Source organism: Lucilia cuprina, chromosome 6, assembly GCF_022045245.1.
Source record: "Lucilia cuprina isolate Lc7/37 chromosome 6, ASM2204524v1, whole genome shotgun sequence".
NCBI lineage: Eukaryota > Metazoa > Arthropoda > Insecta > Diptera > Calliphoridae > Lucilia > Lucilia cuprina.
Window position 1 is genome coordinate 6,093,870 of NC_060954.1, and position 20,289 is coordinate 6,114,158.

The window sequence follows — 20,289 nt, forward strand, 5'->3', positions numbered from 1 at the left end:
CAGAATATATATACTTTATAGGGTCGGAAAATTATATTATAGAAATTACAAACGGAATGACAAACTTATATATACCCTTCTCACGAAGGTGAAGGGTATAAAAAGAGTTTAAGAAGTTTCCTTGTGAGAAGTAAAAATGAAATTGTACAAAAACTAAATAGAAAATAAATGATTTTTTAATGGAGTAAATGAAAGAAAATTGCACTTGAATTAGAAATAATAAAATTTTTCACAATTAGGGCAACAATAAGGTAGACAATTTCTAAAGAAGTTGACAAAAATAATGCAGGTAGTTTTTGTCATTAGTAAGGAGTCTTGAACTAAATGGATTTTTAATTTTATTACAAAAAGATGTCTCTTCGAAATTTCTTAAGAAAATTTTTATTTTTTGACAATTTTTAAGAGAATGGTAATACTTTTCATTAGAGAAATGACTTATCTATAGTCTTGTCTATAGTCCAGAATCTAGTCCTGTCTTTAGTCCAGACTATAGTCCTGTCTATAGTCCAGACTATAGTCATGTCTATAGTTCATACTATAGTCTTGTCTATAGTCCAGAATATAGTCTTCTCTACAGTACAGACTATAGACTTGTCTATAGTCCAGACTATAATCTTTTCGATAGTCTAGACTTTAGACTTGTCTATAGTACAGACTTTAGACTTGTCTATAGTCCAGACTTTAGACTTGTCTATCGTCCAGACTTTAGACTTGTCTATAGTGCAGACCATAGATTTGTCTATAGTCCAGACTATAGTCTTGTCTATAGTCCAGACTTGTCTATCGTCCAGACTTTAGTCTTGTCTATAGTCCAGACTTTAGACTTGTCTATAGTACAGACCATAGATTTGTCTATAGTCCAGACTTTAGACATGTCTATAATCCAGACTATAGACTTGTCCATAGTCCAGACTATAGACTTGTCTATACTCCAGACTATAGTCTTGTCTATACTCCAAACTATAGTCTTATCTATAGTCCAGGATATAGATTTGTCTATAGTCGAGACTATAGTCTTGTCTATAGTCGAGACTATAGTATTGTCTATAGTCCAGACTATAGTCTTGTCTATAGTCCAGACTATAGTTTTGTCTATAGTCCAGACTATAGTTTTGTCTATAGTCCAGACTATGGTTTTGTCTATAGTCTAGTCTATAGTTTTGTCTATATTCCAGACTATAGTTTTGTCTATAGTCCAGACTATAGTTTTGTCTATAGTCCAGACTATAGTTTTGTCTATAGTCTAGTCTATAGTTTTGTCTATATTCCAGACTATAGTTTTGTCTATAGTCCAGACTACAGTTTTGTCTATAGTCCAGACTATAGTTTTGTCTATAGTCTAGACTATAGTTTTGTTTATAGTCTTGTCTATAGTCCAGACTATAGTCTTGTCTATAGTCCAGACTATAGTCTTGTCTATAGTCCAGGCTATAGTCTTGTCTATAGTCCAGACTAAAGTCTTGTCTATAGTCCAGACTATAGTTTTGTCTATAGTCCAGACTATAGTTTTGTCTATAGTTTTGTCTATTGACTATTAAAACTATTGATAGTCCAGTCTGGTCCGAAACTATTGTTTTCCTATTTCTTAAGGAAAAGTTTTTGTGTCTTGACGTCTTTGTAAGACAGTTTTCTTAAGAAAAATTCCCACATTTCCCTTGACAAAATAAGGATTAATACAAAAACAAATTTCCTCACAATTTTTTTTATTATTTTTCTATCACAAAACTTGTGTTGGTGTTTATTTTTATAGTTTATTATTATTTTCTTAACAACAAAAAGAAGAAAAAAATAAACACTACGAAAAAAAATCACAAACTATAAATTTAGTTCATGCATTTTTACTTTATATCTAAGTAAGAAACTGAGAAATAGTCATACAAGAGCAAGCAGAGGTACACACTCTTAAAGATAATTAAGCGTACAGCATGTATGAATGAATAAATACGACAAATACAGCAATAAGTTGGTTGTAACATGTAGTGTAGTGTAGTGTAGCAGCAGTTACAATGTGGATTATGGCCGCAGGTGACTTGACTATTAAAAACCATAAAGTCAAAGTAACTCAACGTTACATTTTGTTGTGTGTGTGTATATCTTATCGCTCGCTATTAAAATAGAAAATGTGGGTGTCAATATGCATATAGAAATTTTAAGAAAAAATCATACAAAGATACATATGAACAAAATGCAAAGTAATAAAATGCACGAGTTATACGATGTTTTTTTTTTCTTAAGATTTTTTTCTTTTAAAGCAGTTTTCTGTGTAAAAAGATTTCTATTTTTTTATCGAGAGTCATAGATTTTTAAATAAATATTAATAATAATAGGAAAACAAAATAATAACACACCTTAAATTTAATAAGATAACCAGGAGGGTGAACTGAAAAGTTGTTTAGGAGAAAAGTTTTTTAAAGAAAATGGTTTCGAAAAAACAAGTTTTCTTGCAAAGTCTCTTTACTTAAGCCAAAGCTGTGACCTTTTTTCTTTAGAGAAAATAGTCTCACAAAAGTTCTTTTTTAAAGAAAAAGTTTTGGGAAATATATTTTTTCTTAAGGAAAAGGTCACGCAAAGTTATTTCTCTTAAAAACCCGTTCTCTCACACCATTTTCTAAAGAAAATACTTTCGTAAAATCGATTTTGTATAGAAAAAAGTTATGAAAAAGATCATTCCTATAGAAATCAATCTTGTAGATAACTTTTTTGAAAGAAATGTCTAACAAAGATACTTTTCTAAAGAAATTTTCCATGCCAAGATGCTCTTCTATATAATAAAGATCATTCTCTAAAGAATTTTGCTTCGCAAAGACATTCTCCTTAAGAAAAAGGTCTTGCAAAGGCCATTTTCTATAGTAATTTGGTTTGTAAAGACATACTTCGTAATAAAAAAGTCACGTAAATAAACTTCACTTAAGGATTTGTCTTACAACCAATGGAAATGGACATATTCTAGTTGTAGAGTTAATAAGGATTAATGTTTACAATTTCTCTAAAAGCTACAAAGTTTGAAGAAATTAAAAATGACTTCTCTAATCTATAGGTCTAAATATGGTAAAATATTTTCAAAATTCACAAATTTAGACAATTTCGCTGCCTGTCCTAAATCCAAACGTTAAAGAACTGCAATGTCATATTCATTCCCTCCTAAAGATTGAAATATAGCTGATTCTAACAACATTCAGTGTGCCGTTAATGAATCCTCTATCTCAAAACTAAATCCTTATTTTGATCAAATTCCTACTTCCGTTTCAAATTACTGTTACTACTTTTCCAACAATGAATGGCGGCGCTTAGTCGCCACCGATCTTGTGCGAATGTTGTCCTTGAACAGAACACAAATACCGTTTTCGAAAATTTGTTGGTTGTTTCTTCTAAATCTGCTAATGTTATCGCTTCTGAAATAACTCCTTCACCGTCTACTTCCGTCTACAATTAATCTTTTCTTTACCATTTCAACACCAAAGCCTCTGAAAACTATTTATCCTAGGAAGACTATATTTGCCAATTATTTCAGAGAACCTTTTTTGACAGATTGTTTGGCGCTTTTCTTAAGAAATCCATCTGTCAAAGTCTAAAAAGGTTTTCTTAAGAAATGTGTCTAAAAAAGTAAATCTTTTTAATAAAAAGTTGTTACAAAGATCTTTTTCTAAAGACTTGTGTCTCATAATTAAGCTTTTCCAAAGAATTTTATCTTACAAATATACTTTTTTTAAGAATTTTATCAAGTAAAGACCATATATCTAAAGAACAGGTCTTACAAATAATTTCCTAAACAAACAGCCCTCCGTTCATATTGTTCATGATGACAGATCCCATCTTGGTGTATTACAATCCGGGGGTAGATAGATGCTACCAATACCTCTAGTCGGCTGGGACTATAAATTGGTGTTTACAGTCTACTGTCTGGCCCAGTCCTTCCATAAATTGAAAAGAGGTCGAACCAGAGTAGCACATAATCTGGTACTACGGGTGGTTAGTTACCCGCAGGACTAAATCCTGGCTGATCAGTTGGTTAAGGTTCCTTCAGGATCCACGCGGGAAGTGTGAGTTGCTGTTAAAAGACTTATGTAAGGTAAAGTCAATATTTCGGAATAAGTTCAGTGCTGTTGCCGAAATAAAAGAGGAGTGACTGTGGAACTAAGCCTTCCTTCCTTATATATGTTCAGAGTATACTCTGTTCATATCAGAATTACCATAGTGTGTCACTGTGAGTAAAAACAAAGTCTCGGCATATTTAATGGATTCGTACTTCGTTCTACCCGTTACGTCTCTGGGTGCTGTTGCCGAATCAACAGACGCCATCCCATCTTCGTGGCTGTAAACGGAAGTGAAATTTTACATCTCGGAAGTTAAGCAACGGGGCAGCAATGGTCAGAGATTAGATAGATTAAGTACTTGAGCAAAGTGCTTGTACATGGTATATCCATGTAGCAGTGATGAGTTGTTTACATTTTACTCATCCAGTGGATGAAAAAGATCACCTGCCGTCAAGTGTCAGTTGTCCGACATTCATTTGTCACTTTATGACACTTTTCTTCAAAGAGTGAACATACAAAGAAACAAAAACCCTACAAGAAAAACTGGGTAAAAAGTAGGACAAGCATTTTTGTTAAGAAATCTATATTTTAGTGAGTATTTTCAAAAGAAAACTAATTCGCAAAGACATTTTTCTATAGAAAATAATCTCCAAAAGTAAAATTTTTATTACATATTGCCTTTAAACAACTTCCCTACATTTTTCCATACTTTTCTGTCAATCCTCGTTAATAGTTTATTAAAATTTCAATAACTTTAATCATTAATTCATATACATACATAAATAAATTTCCTTCTATTTATAAATATGAACACAGTTTTATAAATATACAATTTAAAATCTTTAGCTCGTGTTTAAAAATATATATTTTTTATATATTTAAAATAAATCTAAAAACAATATAACAAATCTATCCCGTGACACACACACACCACACTCACAAAACACATGTTTTGCTTAATGTCTCATATTTCCTTTAATGTTTCTCTGCTCCTTCTTGTTATACCCTACACCACTATAGTGGGGAGGGTATTATACGTTTGTGCTGATGTTTGTAACATACAAAAATATTGGTCCAATACCCACCTTAAAGTATACCGATCGATTCAGAATCATTTTTTGAGTCGATTAAGACATGTCCGTCCGTCCGTCTGTCCGGCTGGCTGGCTGTCCATGTAAACCTTGTGCGCAAGGTACAGGCCGCAATTTTCAAGATAATTTGATGAAATTTGGACCAAGCATGTTTGAAATGGTTGAAATCGGTCCATTATTTCACCTAGCCCCCATACAACCGTACCTCCCGATTTGAACTTTTTATGCCATAATTACGTCAAATATTCTGCTATATCTTTAAAAATTGGCACAAATAAGTTTTATATAAGTATAAATGACACTGCAGATTTTCGTAAGGATCGGCCTATATTTGACCCTAGCCCCCATACAAACCCCCCTTCAAAAAATGTCCAAAACGTGTAAAATTGACTTGTAACCATTTGTATCGCAATGAAACTCAACAAAACTAACTGTTATTTATAAATATATCCTTTTCCCAAATTAACCGAAGATCGGTCCATATTTGACCTATATAAAGCCTTATTTAGAAATTTTAGTTTTTTATTCAATAAATATTTTGGAATTATTGGAAATATTCAACATAAAAGTTTCTTTATAAAAAATAAAAATTTTATAAAAAGTAAAAATATACTCATGGTGTAGGGTATTATATGGTCGACCATGCCCGACTATACTTTCCTACTTGTTTGAGTTTTATTTTTAATTTCATTCATATTTTATTGTGAAAAAAACGAATCCTGTATAAACTAAGTCAAACTGACTGTCAAACGTTTTGAATATAATGATGTAAAAGTGACATTTAAACTAAAACAGCTGGCAGCTCTATTAAAAACAGTAGAAGAAAAAAGGAACAACAACAACTGTAGCTGACAAAAACATCATCAATATAATAATATTTATAACAGGAAGTAGGCAAAAAAGCATACGAAGCAATATAAGCAAAACCTATAAAAAGCTAAATAACGGGAATACAAGGGAAAACAAACAAGAGTAATACAACAACAAAAAACCCTCTACTCACAAAGATTTGACAATAATACCTTTTGAGAAGAAAACCCTAGACAGTCTGTCATAAACATAACAAATACACAGCACAGTAGTGCAAAAAATCGAAAAAAAAAAAACAAATCAAAATAAACTAATCTAATTGGAAATTAAAGAGAACACCATCTTTTAACTACAACTTAAATATTTATTAAAAATATTATTTATTTAAACAATAAAAGAAAGATAAAATATATAAAAACAAGATAATGTTTTAAGAGACAGACGAATATTTTAAAAATATATTGATTTATGTTGTTAAAATGATAATTCTTATCACATGTTTTTAATTCCTAAATAAATAAGGATTATTTATACTTGCGGTGAGTAACAATATGTTGAAGTTTATTAAAAAAAATAACAATTTTTGAAATTGACAAAAACATTTCTAAAGAATATTGTTTCAAACAAGGGACTTAAAAACAATTTTTTCTGAAATGAAAAGTAAAATGTTTTCTGAAGAAAATTTTATTAAGAAATTACCTTGTAAAGAAACTTTTCTGAAAAAATCTGTCTTCAAATGAAGCCTTTCTAAAGAAAAATATCTTGACAGGAAACTTTTCTTAAGATAAATGTCATCATAAAAATTGTTTTAAAGAAAATTATTTTCAAAAGAAACTTTTGTAAAAGTCTAACTGTCTCAACGAGAATCATTTCTAGAGAATAAAAAATACTGTCTTCACATAAACTTTTCTAAAGAAAACTTTTGTAAAAGTCTAAACGCATCAAATAGGAAAATTTTCTTCAAGATAAACGTTTCTTAAAGGTAGGAATTTGACAAGAAAGTTTTCTTAAAAAATGAGCTTGAAAGAAGCTATTCTATTCAATTTCTTTAGAAAACTGTCTTGACAAAAACTTTTTTAAAGAAAAATTGTTTTGACAAAAACTTGTTTAATGTAAACTGTCATATCAAAAAACATTTCTAAAGAAAACTTTCTTAACAAAAAACTTTTTACAGAAAATTCTTTTAAGAAAGAAATTTTTATAAAAATTTTCTTTAAAAGAAATGTCCTTGAAGAGAAAATTTGCTTAAAAATATGATTCAAAGAAACTTTTCTAAAGAACAGTTTTGACAAGACATTTTTCTAAAAGCTGTTTTGCCAAAGAACTTTTTATAAGAAATTGTCTTTAAGAGAAAGTTTTAAAGAAACTTTTCTAGAAACAGTTTTAACAAAATTTTTTCAGAAGAAAAATGTCTTGAGAAAAGTTTTTCTAAAGAAAAATATCTTAACAAAAACTTGTCATACAATGTCTTGACAAGTAACTGTTCTAAAGAGTTTCTCTTAAGAAAACTGTATTTTTAATGAAATTTTCTTAAGAAAACTTTTATAACGAGAATTTTTCTTAATAAAACTGTGATACCAAGAACTTTTCTTGGTATCACAGTTTTTGCCAAAAACTGTAATTTGTTGGTAGCACAGTTTATGGCAAAAAATGTCTTGTCAAGACTTGTCAAAAATATAAAGAACTTTTTTACAAAAATTGGTTTCCAGATAAAGTTCCAAAGAAACTTTTCTAATAAAAAGTTTTAACAAACAATTTTCTAAAGAAATATGTCTAGAGAAAAGTTTCTCTAAAGAAAAATGTCTTAACAAAAAATTTGTCAAAGGAATAATGTCTGGACAAGTAAATTTCCTTAAAAAAAATTCTCTTGAAAAGGGGTTTTTTAAGAAAACTGTATTGACAAGATCGTTTCTTAAGAAAAAAGCTGTGACAAGAAATCTTTTTGAGAAAAGCTTCTCTTAAGAAAATTGTCCTTGCAAGAAAATGTTCTTACTAAAATTGTCATAACAAGAAATTGTTTGACAAAAACAAGAATTTTTCTTAGGAAAATTGTCATAAAGAAGAACTTTTAAAAAAACTTTACTAATAATTTTTTTTAAGTTTTTAATTTGTCTTGAAAAGGGTTTTTTTTTTAAGAAAACTGTCTTGACAAGATCGTTTTTTAGGAAAAAGCTGTGACAAAAAACTCTCTTAAGAAATCTTTTTTGAGAAAAGCTTCTCTTAAGAAAAGTGTGCTTACAAGAAAATATTCTTAATAAAATTGTCATAAAAAGAAAATTTCTGACAAAAACTGTCATAACAAGAAATTTTCTGACAAAAACTGTTATAACAAGAAATTTTCTGACAAAAACTGTCATAACAAGAAATTTTCTAACAAAAACTGTTATAACAAGAACCTTTCTGACAAAAACTGTCATAACAAGAACTTTTCTTAAGGAAATTGTTATAAAATAGAACTTTTAAAGAAATTTTTGTTTCAAAAGAAACTTTTTTAATGAAAAAAATTTTTTTTTGTAAAAATTTTAAATTTTTTTTTAAGTTTCAATTTTTAGATAAATTTTTTAAATTTTAAGTTAATTTTATTTATAATAAAAAAATATTTTTCTATTTACCTGTTTTTTCCACAAGATATTTTGTGCGTTTTATTCCGTTATTTAGTACCACTGTAGCTTTCACAATAATTAGAGTTGCCAAATTGTACATTTATTATTTTTTATGACACTTTCACACTATTTGTTTTTTTGTATCGAATTTTATTTGTTTTTTATTAACAGGCAATTTCATTTATGTGAGTTTAATTTTTTACATATTTTTTAAAAAGAATAACTACAAAATAACATAAAATTTATAAAATTTTTTTTATAACAAATTAATTGTTGACATTTTTTCAACAACTGTCTAGTAATGTCAAAACAAGATTTTTTATAGTTTTTTAAATATTTTTTTTTTTGGTAACAAACTTGCTACTCACTACTAAGAACAACAAGAAGAATAATAAAAAAAATCCACAAGATAAAGATTAAATTTTGCTATTAAAAAAAGAACAACTACAAAATCTAATAAATTTAATCTTGTATTAAGAAATCAAATGTCAAACAAACACTTCAACATACATACATACACACATATGAACACAGATTACATTAATAAAATTTAATGTGTAAAAGAAAATCAAAAAAAAAACACAAAAAATAAGTAATAATGTTAAACAAAATATAATTAAAGTACAGAAATAATAAAACAAAAAACGGCTTTAACATTGGAATAATTAAATGAATGAATGCTGGGTTGTGTATTTACAAAAAAAATAAAAACAATCAGGGATTTAATGATGTCAATGGAGAGATTTTTTCAACAAATAAAGTGTTAGAAATTAGCGAGTTTTTAACTCGCAAGTAGTTTATTTAAACAAAATTACCTAAAAAGTGTTTTATTAAGACAAATGTCTTGTAGATAAGCGGCATTCTTTAAAAAAATCTTCAGAAAATGATGTTCTTAAGACAGTGTTCTTTAGAAAAGTTTATTGTAAAGACAAAACGCCTCGTGAAGACAGTTTTTTTTTTTTGAAAATTTTCTTGACAAAAATGTTTCTTTAGAAAAGAGCCTTGAAAAGGTATTCTTAATTAGAAAAGAGCCTTGAGAAGATCAATTTCCACAGTTTTCTTTTGAAAATTGCATTCAAAAGATTGTTTTTTTTTCAAGTCTGTTCTTAGTAAAGTTTTCTATAGAGAAATAAACTCTTTTGCTGACAGTTTTTTAGTATAGTGTCCTAAGCATACAGTTTCTTAAAACCATGATACACGTTTGTCAGATCTTACAAAGTTGTCAGTAAAATGTTTAGAAAATATCTAACAATCGTCTGAACTTACAATTTTTCTAAAGAATGTTTTTCTTTAGTCTCCTTTTAATAAAGTTTGTTGAGGTTTTTTTAGTTTAGTGTCCTAAAAAGACAGTTTCTTAAAGCCGTGATACACGGTTGTCAGATCTTACAAAAGTTGTCAAAAAATATCGCTCAATCGTCTGAACTTAAAATTTTTCTAAAAGTTGTTTTTTTTTAGTCTCCTGTTAGTAATGTTTTATATAGAAAAATTCCTTTGCTGACAGTTTTTTAGTAAAGTTTCCTAAACAGACAGTTTCTTAAAGCCATGATACACGGTTGTCAGATCTTATAAAGTTGTCAGTAAAATGTTTAGAAAATATCTAACAATTGTCTAAACTTACAATTTTTCTTTTGCTACGTTATCAAAAAGCCTTACTGACAATATCGCAAAACAAAATTTTGTAAATTGGCAGTGTTATTAGCAGGGAAACCGAAAACATGCTCTAAAAAAAGTGTTTTAAGCGCTTTAAATATGCCGTAAAAAACTCAAAATATGCTCTTAAAATTTAAAATATATGCTCCAAAAGTAAAATTTTTTATTATTTTTTAACATTGAAAAGCTCAAAAAGACTGAAATTGTAATGAAATAATAAATGTTTAATGTCATATTCTATATCCTACAACATTTTTTTATAAATGTTTTATCTCATAGTTTGAAGAACTAGTATAATAGAATTCCGTTTTACGTACAATAACTAACATGAAACCATTTGGTCCCCAAAAAACATATTTCAAACGACAAAGTTTGACACATTTCTTCCAATTGTATTCATAAACTGACATTTTAATCGGTGTTGTCATAAATTCCAATAATTAGTTTTTTAAACTATAAAAATGGATTGGTCTCATGAAATCAAAAGTAATCGGTTTTATGTCCGATTTAAAATATAATGCTTTATTGAATAAAAAACTTAACATAACGTTTTTTTTTCAAAATTGTGAAATAGGCTAAAAAAATTAAAAAAAAAAATAAAAAAATAGAATTTTATTTTTTTTTAAATAAAGTTTTGAAAAGAAAATTAAAAATGTATAAAAACGAAAAAAGCGAAAACATCAAAATATGCACTAAAAGAGTAAAATATGCTCTAAAAACTCGAAAATATGCCTTAAATATGCTAAAAAGTCAAATCATGCAAAATTATGCTCTTATGGGTAAAATATGCAAAAATATGCTCTAACAAATCGATGCCAAAATTCTCAAATTAGTCTGAAACGTGTAAGTATCTTATCCATGAGTCCATACGACGCACCACAAAAAACATGCATTTGCATATTTTGGTTTCCCTGGTTATTAGACATTTTCTTCACATTTTACTGCCAACGTTGTAAGATCTAACAACCGTGTATATATAGCATTAGAAAATTGTCTTGAATAGTCAGTTTTTTTAAGAAAATGCTCTTGTACAGACTGTTTTTTTTATGCCAGATGTACACAAAGTATTACGTGCTTTTCATACCTACTTCGCATTCTACGCTTTAAGTTACATGAGAAACTTTTTAAGCGTCAATTTTATATTTTATTTTAAAACACTTCGAATGCCTTTCATGTGGCGACAGTTTTTCTTTAGAAAAGTGGTTGTACAGACAGTTTTTTTCGAAAAGTTTCTTGAGCAGTTTATTTCTAATTTCTTTCAAGAAATTTTTTTATGCAGTCAGTTTTCTTAAAAAATCTGTTTGATATAAACAGTTTTCTTTAAAAATTTATTTTTCATTAGAAAAGTTTATTGTACAGACCGTTTTTTTCCGAAATTTCTTGTACAGAAAATATTCTTTCGATAAGAGTATTGTACAGAAATTTTTCTTTAGTTTAGATAGTTTTTATTAGAAAACTTTATTGTACAGACAGTTTTCTTTTGAGGAATGTTTTGTACAAAAAGTTTTCTTTATAAAGATTGTTGTACAAATAGTGTTTTCTAGAATAGTGTCTTGTACAGCCCGTTTTATTTGAAAAAGTCGTAAAGTTTTCTTTAAAAAAGTTAATTTTCAAAACTGCTTTTTATTTTCGCTAAAACAATTTTCTTAAGAAAAGTTTCAAATCACGGCAATTTTAATAAGAAAAATTAGTAATTTTCAGAAAAGTTTCAGACGGGTTTCTTTAAAAAACTGTTTTTTTTTTATTTGGAACAGTTTCTTTTCGAAGCAGTTTTCTTTTAAAATTTTTGGTCAAAAGAGTTTTCTTAAGAATAGTTTCAAATCAGGGCAGTTTTCTTTAGAAAAATGGTTTTAGAGAAGTTACGTATCACGACAGTTTTTTTACAATCAAAACAATTTTCTTTAAAAAAAAAGTTTTCTGTTTCTTTAGAAAAGTTTATTTTAACAGATTTATTAAGAAAAGTTTCACGTTGCATCAGTTTTCCTTAAAAAAATTTCTACTTAAGAACGTTTTTTTTAAATGGTTTAGGGAAAGTTTTTTGCAGACCGACAGTTTTCCTTAATAAATTAAAATTTTTATTTAGAAGTCTTCCTTATTAAGATTCTTTTTATTAAAATTTTACACTCATTTTCCACACATAATTCCTTACAATAAACCATTAATAACTTTATAAAGCATTTATGAATATGGGTGTTACTGTTTTACCTAATTTCCTTAGCTTTAAGTATAATCCGTTATTTTTTTCAGCGATTTGCAGTAATTTATTCAATTGAGAAAGTTGGCAACATTGCTATTAAATCCACACACATTTACATAAAAAATGGGGAAAAAACACACACATAAAATAGAAGGAATAAAGTAATAAAAACAAAATAATGAAAAAAGACACATAAAATTTTAATTTAAGCCCGTTTTTTTTTTTTTGTTACAATTCACATTTTCTTTATAAAAATCAAAAAAAGATTAATTAACATTTCACATTATTACATACATATGTATGTATGTGTGTATAATGTATGTTTGCCTGAGTTTGTTGGTTTGTTTTTTTTTTTATTTTTCTTGTTTTTCCTTTAAACACTCTTTCCAATTTAATCACTTGTTTTTATGGCAAATTTCTTATGATTTTGAATTTCTTTGGTTTTTAATGAACAAAAAAAAAACACTATTCCTAAAGGGATAATTATGTATATTTTATTTTGTTTTTTCACATTTTCTTGTTATTTATTTGTTGTTGTCAGGTGTCACTTAATGATTTTCTATTTTAATATTTTACCTTTTATGTTATTATAAAGAAATTTTATACATTTTTTTATAAAAGCGTGCCCTTTTTTTGCATTTTATTCACTAATATTCTATGAATTGTAGTTGTTGTTTTTTTTTGCTAATATTTACACTTTTTCTTCTTAGCTTATACATCAATAATAGTAATTTGATTTTTACACATAATTCAGTTATAAACGTAGGCGTACATAATTTTTTTTATCTGCTTTTATTTTAAACACTTATAAAAACCAAAGTAACATTTTTATAAAACCCAAAAAAGAAACGAAGAAAATATCTCTATAAAAACACGTCTCACTAAACGAAAATCTACTGAAAAACTGGTTTTATTATCTCTTTTGGGTTGATTTTCTTTATTGGTTTTTTAGTACGGCTGCTTTATGTTGTTGCTAGTTTTAGAACAAGGTTTAAAAAAAAGGTTTTATTTTGTGTTGAAAACATATGGCAAGGCTTTTAGGAGGATAGAAATCAACTCTGTTGTAATGAGAGTGACAAGCAAATAGAGATGCCAGATGTTATATATCATAAAAAATATACTAAATATAAATAGTAAAAGCAATAAATTAGGTTTTATTTTCGTTTTTTAGAAATTTAAGAGTTTTTTTATAGAAACTTTTTAAAATTTATATAAATTTGTCTTGTAGCGTTACTAACTGACTGATTCATCATCGCACAGCCCAAACGGCTGAACCTAAAATGAATGAAATTTTGGCAGTAGATGTCTTTTTGGCCATGTAGATCCACTAAGGAGGGATTTTTGGAAATTTGCATATTTACGGGTAAAAAGGGGAATAAACGGGTAAAACAGGGTTTCTTAAATATCTTACATAATATTAGTGATAAAAGAAAAATTTTAAATGCACCTGTATCTACTCTTAAAATGAGCAGATGGGTGTCTGGTACTATTTTGAAATTCGTACTTTTAAGGGATAAAAATGTGTAACAAAGGTGATTTTGGTACCTTTTTCAGCCTTTTATAACTTTTAAACTAATTAACATAATCAAATTTTTCTAAATATTTTGGATACATCTCTCAAAATTATGAGACACCTGTTTCGTACTTTTTTTAAAATTCAGACCTTTTTGGTGTAAAAGGGACAAAACTGTATTTATGGTACTTTTTTTTTTTTGGCACATTAAGAAAACTTTTTCGGTTTATTGAATTATTCATATTAAATTACGGACTAACTCTGTAATATTTATTGTAATAAAATTTTTGCTATTTTACTGGGTAAAAAAGTACCAAAAAGGGGAAAAACGGGAAATTTAATTTTATTCAAACTCATTAGTTCAATTTTTATAAAATATAAAAAAGTAGTATATTTACTCACATAAAATAAGCTGTTGGTATATTATTTTGGAATTCGAGTACTAAGGCCTATATAGGACCAAATTCAAATAAATTGTTTGGTACTTTTTGAAAGCACTATTTTTCTGGAACAAATGAATGCATGTTTGAATTATCTGTGATATGTAGAATAAAATACGGAACATTTTGTAAACTTTATTCTCGAAAAAGTATATTTCTAAGCAAAAAGGGGAAACATTGTACTCTTTTTATTAGTACTTTCCACATAGGTAAAATTAATTCCATTTTTGGTACTATTTCTTCCTTCAAATGTTACTCTATGTATTTTCTTTAATATGAACTGAAAACACATGATTATACGATCCTTTAAGAGACAACTTTTTAGTACTTTTTATCTCATAAATTGTACTTTTTTAATTTTCTAAGATATTCAACCTAGGAACATTAATTTTAACATACATGGTCTTGACTGAATAATATTCTGGAAGTGGGAAATATTTGGTACTTTTCTATTATTCAAATGGATTCTTTATAATGGTTAACCGGAACACACGGTCCTTATTAAATGAGAATTTATTGAAAGAGATCTATGTTTTTCGTTTCGTTTTTCCGATGGTACTTTTTAATATTTTTTCGATATTGAACATAGTTAGGGTAGCGAAGCATCCAGGGTATGCTAGTGTTATGTTAAAATGGAAAAAATAGAAAATAAAACTTAATTAAATAAATCTTCTTAAAGAATAATAAAATATTATAAAATATTTTTGAAAAAAACTTAAAAATTATATTAAAAAAGCATTTCATGTTTACAATATAATAATTATAATATATTAATAAACTTGTAGAAAGTCGTAAAGTCGACTATTTGCTAACACTACAGAAACTCTCGGCCTCACGTCAAATTAACTAATCAAACTGCCATTTTGTTTGATACAATTATAAACAATAACAAACCAACAAATTGAAGATAATTTGATAAATGTACGCGTAATAATAAACGGATATTGAAAGAAAAAAATGAAAAACAAAAAATTTATACTAGAATTTATTGATGTTTATCGTAATCTGCCCGCTTTATGGCAAACTAAGTGCAAGGAATATTACAATAAAAAGGAAAAAGATCTTCAGTACAAGATACTGCTACAAAAATATCGAGAACTAGATCCAAAAGCCGAGAAAAAAGATGTTGCAATGAAAATTAACTCCTTAAGAACGGCCTATAGAAAGGAATTAAAACGTATTGAAAAATTAGAGGAATTAGGAACGAATAGCGTTGGTGAAACGGAATCAAATTTGTTTTTCTTCGAAGCATTAGATTTTATACGTGAAAGTTTAAAGCCAAATGTATCACAAATGATAGCAGGAGATGGTGATGAAAATGAAGTAGAGGTAAGCTATAATACCTATTTAAGAAGTAAGTATTCTTGAAGAATGTTCTAACTTATTACGAAAAATGATTAGACTATAGATTACAATGTAGTCCAGACCATTGATGATACTGCAGACCATAGAATAGTATATTGACTAGACTATAGATTAGACAATAGACTACTCTATAGATTCGGCTAATATATGGACTACACTTTAGACTATTGACCATGGAATAGACTATAAACTAAACTACACTATAGACTAGACTATAGACCACAGTGTGGGCCATAGAGTAGACTATTGACTAAACTATAGACTAGTCTTTAGACTACATTATATACTAGACTATAAACTGCGCTATAGACTAGATTATAGACGACCATAGGCTAGGCTAATAGCTAGACTAATGACTACTCTTTAGACTACACTATAAACTAAACTAGACACTATTGTCTGTAAACAGTAGAATACACTATAGACTAGATTATAGATACCCCACAGCACTATAGTGGGGAGGGTATTATACGTTTGTGCTAATGTTTGTAACATACAAAAATATTGGTCCAATACCCATCTTAAAGTATACCGATCGATTCAGAATCATTTTTTGAGTCGATTAAGACATGTCCGTGAGTCCGTCTGGCTGGCTGCCTGTCCCTGTAAACCTTGTGCGCAAGGTACAGGCCGCAATTTTAAAGATAATTTGAGGAAATTTGGACCAAGCATGTTTTTGGGCTCAGGGACGAAGCCTATTGAAAATGGTTGAAATCGGACCATTTTTTCACCTAGCCCCCATACAACCGTACCTCCCGATTTGAACTTTTTATGCCATAATTACATCAAATATTCTGCTATCTCTCTAAAAATTGGCACAAATAAGTTTTATAGAAGTATAAATGACACTACAGATTTTCGTAAGGATCGGCCCTTATTTGACCCTATCCCCCGTATACAAACCCCCCCCTCAAAAAATGTCTTAAACGTCTATAATTGACTTGTAACCATTTGTATCACAATGAAACTAAACAAAACTAACTGTTATTTAGAAATATATCCTTTTCCCAAATTTACCGAGAATCGGCCCTTATTTGACCCATATAAAGCCTCAATTTGGAAAATTTAGTTTTTTTTATCAATAAATTGCTTAAATATTTTGGAATTATGGTATTATTCAACATAAAAGTTTCTTTATAAAAAAAAAAAATAATAAAAACTTAAAAATATACTCATGGTGTAGGGTATTATATGGTCGGCCATGCCCGACTATACTTTTCTACTTATTTTACTATAGATTACATTATAGACGACAATGTTTACCATAGATTACACTATAGAAGTGATTATCTGAAAATATACATACATATGTAGTTACTTAATTTGCAATTTGCCACAAGACTTTGCCTTCATTATTAAAATAACTGCAAAATTGTTCTCGCACTAATTGAGCACTACTTGTTGCATTTCTACAATGAGTTCTTTGCAACGGTGTAGAAAGATGATAGTTAACTGATTCTACACAAATACCATTCTGCTTCATCTTTCGCAGCCAAAAATTATGTAAATAACAACAAGTTAAAATAATAATTTGAACTTTTTCCGGTGCTAGACCAATTGTTCTTTGTAAAACTTTAAATCGTGAAAGTAATATGTTAAAAGCATTTTCCGCAATACGTTGGGCGCAGCTAAAACGATAATTGTAAATACTTTCCTCTTCGCTTAGATACAATTGTGAATATGATGTTAGGATATTATTGGTTAGTTGAAAACCACTATCACCAACAAAAACATAAGGTAATTCCTGTTCGCTTGATGGTAAAATGCCCGATTTTGGTAGATTTAATCCATTTTCAGTTAATGTCCTTACAAATGTTGTATTGCCATAACCATCGCATACTGCGCCATTTGTGTCAACATCCACCATTATGAATTCATAATTTGCATCTACTATTGCCATTAGGACTAGGCTAAAGAATTTTCTATAGTTATAGTAATTTAAGGCAGTAGATTTTGTTGGTTTTCTTATTGGTATGTGTTTTCCATTGATTACACCTAAACAATTGGGAAAATTTGAATTGTGATAAATGTTTGCTGCATGTTTCTTCCACTCATCTTTGTTGGACGGCAGCTGTGAAGAATTAGATGAGAAATGAGAAATTATCCTTAAAAGTATCAAAATATTATATAAATAATACTTTTTCAGAATTTAAAATGGCTTTAATCTTGTTGATAGAATAGCATTTGTCTTGTGAAGACTGTTTTTTATACCCTTCACCTTCGTGAGTTTGTCATTCCGTTTGTAATTTCTATAATATAATTTTTCGACCCTATAAAGTATATATATTCTGGATCCTTATAGATAGCGGAGTCGATTAAGCCATGTCCGTCTGTCTGTTGAAATCAGTTTTTAGAGGTCCCCAGATATCGGCGAGATCCGAATCATCAATAATTCAGTTAGACATGCTTTCGAGAAGATCGCTATTTAAAATCAGCAAAATCGGTTTATAAATAACGGAGATATGAGCAAAAATCTGAGACAACCTCTGAAAATTTCATAAAATAATACCCACATTTTTTTCATGCTTTGTTAAAAAAGCAACAACACTGTGAATTGGATAAAGATGTACATGTGCGTGTAGGTTGTAGAGTGACGATTGACTTCCTCGTAGGACAAGCCCATGTTAAAATGGTCGGTTACCTGGGTAGTCAGTTGGCTAGGGGCCACCACAAATGGTAGGTTAAGTGGTCAGTTCAGGACTGTCCCGTCGAACTGCTGGGGAGATGTATTTGGTTTTATTCAGCTGTGTACTTTTTTTGTATGTTTGCATGATGTTGTGTTCTCACGAAGGTAAGTGGGTATAACAAGAACAAGGAGATAAAGCAGTAATGTGTTGGTAATACAGCTCATATTTGTTTAAGGGTGGTAATACAGTTTGACGGTGGTATTACAGTACAACGGTTAATATTTCTTTCTGCTACAGTTTATATTTGTTTGTGTGTATGTTATATGTGACATGTGTGCAGAGATACAAAAGAAATAAAAACTGTTTTTTAAGACATACTTGGTGAAGGGTATATAAGATTCGGCACAGCCGAATATAGCACTCTTACTTGTTTTCTTATAAGAAATGTTTTGTACAGATAGTTTTCTTTTGAAAAGAGCATTTAGAAAATATCTTGTCTGGAAAGTTTTCTATATTAGAAAAATATGTTTATGAAGTCAGGTTTGGAAGTATCTTGTAAAGAAAGGGATTTTTTTTATTAAAGTGTCTTATAATTGTTAAAATATATTTCCACTGTTTTTCTTTTTACAGAATAACATAAAACGTAAAAAACGTAAAGCAGATCCGGCTGAAGAATTAATGATTTTGGCAGCAAAACGTCTCAGTCAACCACCAGACGAATGTGATAAAATTATCGAAAGTTGGGCTGTTAAATTTAAAAATATGAGTCCAAAACAAAGACTTTATGCGGATAAGTTTATAAATGAAATTCTTTTTGAAGGTCAACTGGGAATGTTGCATAGAAATTCGATGATATTAAATGTTTTAGATGATTGTACAATTGAAGAGAAGCATATAATGTAATATAATTACATATGTACATACATATAAGCATATATACATATGTATGTATGTGTGTACATGTACAATAATTTAGCATATATAATATGAAAAAAAGTTTAAGTTTTATTAAATAAACATTAAAGATTACTGCAAATAAAATTTTCTTTACCTTTATATAATTAGCTAATGTATTGTTTATTTCGTTGCATGTTTCCAAAACAATTCGTCCTATAGCACGTTCCGATATATAGCTAATACTTTTTAAATCTGCAAATGATTTGCCTGTAGCCAGATAATATAAAGTTATCGTTAAACGTTGAGCCGGTGAGATGGCCTCGCGCATTTGTGTATCTTGTTTTTGTATTTTAGGTCCAACTAATGTTAAAATTTCCTCAAAGGAATCTTCATCTATGGCAAAATCACCAGTCGTACCCATTTTCAGTTCATTAAGCAGTGTTTCATGCGTAAATTGATTTCTTTTCCTAAAACATTCTTTCATCCAAAGACGCTTTCTTTTTTTCTGTTGTTTTTGTTTAATAGCTTGGGCGAGTGCAATAGCTATGCAATACTCTTCGGTTCGATTCATATTTTTAAAGATAAATACAAATTTTTATGAAATAAAAAATAATTAAATATTAAGCGTCCGGCAAACATATGATTTTTGTTTGTAAACAAAATTTTTCAATTTTAAAGTGTTGCCATATTGTTTTATTCCTCTTTGTACAATATGGCTTTTAGATATTCTCTCATATGATTAATGTCTTGACATGGTTTTAGAAAAAAATGTTTAAACAAGAATTAAAACAAAATTTTCAACAGAAACTGCCCTTGTGATGGCGTTTTGAAGACTTCAAAGCCAAATAAATCTCTTCCAGTGACGTTGTTTTTCTACGGCAAATACCTTGATTTTCAACTTTCTAATGAAAACCTTTTGAATAAAGAAACTTTCTAATGGAAACTAATTGAAGTGACACTCTTCTAACGAAAACAAGACTGGTTACTAAAGTTGACTACATATATAGTATTAAAAAAGATTTGCCGATCGTGAAAGTAAACTATCTTCACAAGAAACTGTTC

General features: G+C 28.6%; 3 protein-coding genes across 6 annotated transcripts in view; 1 reads left to right on the forward strand and 2 right to left on the reverse strand.

The window, feature by feature from the left end:
* Positions 1-8,765, reverse strand: part of LOC111687130 — a 49,080-nt gene extending 40,315 nt beyond the window's left edge. For 3 of the 4 annotated variants that reach the window (XM_046954378.1, XM_046954379.1, XM_046954377.1), the window contains exon 1: positions 8,548-8,765. The gene's annotated coding sequence lies outside the window, so the exon portion shown is untranslated. The remainder of the gene's footprint in view (positions 1-8,547) is intronic. The other variant, XM_046954376.1, reaches the window with a different exon arrangement.
* Positions 8,766-15,190: 6,425 nt separating this feature from the next.
* On the forward strand, positions 15,191-19,349 carry LOC111677794. The gene is made up of 2 exons (XM_023438989.2): positions 15,191-15,667; positions 18,961-19,349. Exons 1-2 carry the CDS (start codon positions 15,296-15,298, stop codon positions 19,231-19,233), a joined length of 645 nt encoding a protein of 214 aa, XP_023294757.2. The 5' UTR covers positions 15,191-15,295; the 3' UTR covers positions 19,234-19,349.
* LOC111677793 lies at positions 16,815-19,858 on the reverse strand. Its single transcript, XM_023438988.2, has 2 exons — positions 19,382-19,858; positions 16,815-17,774 (listed from the first exon to the last, which is right to left on the reverse strand). The coding sequence occupies exons 1-2, from the start codon at positions 19,796-19,798 to the stop codon at positions 17,022-17,024; spliced, it is 1,170 nt and encodes a 389-aa protein (XP_023294756.2). The 5' UTR covers positions 19,799-19,858; the 3' UTR covers positions 16,815-17,021.
* Positions 19,859-20,289: the final 431 nt, after the last annotated feature.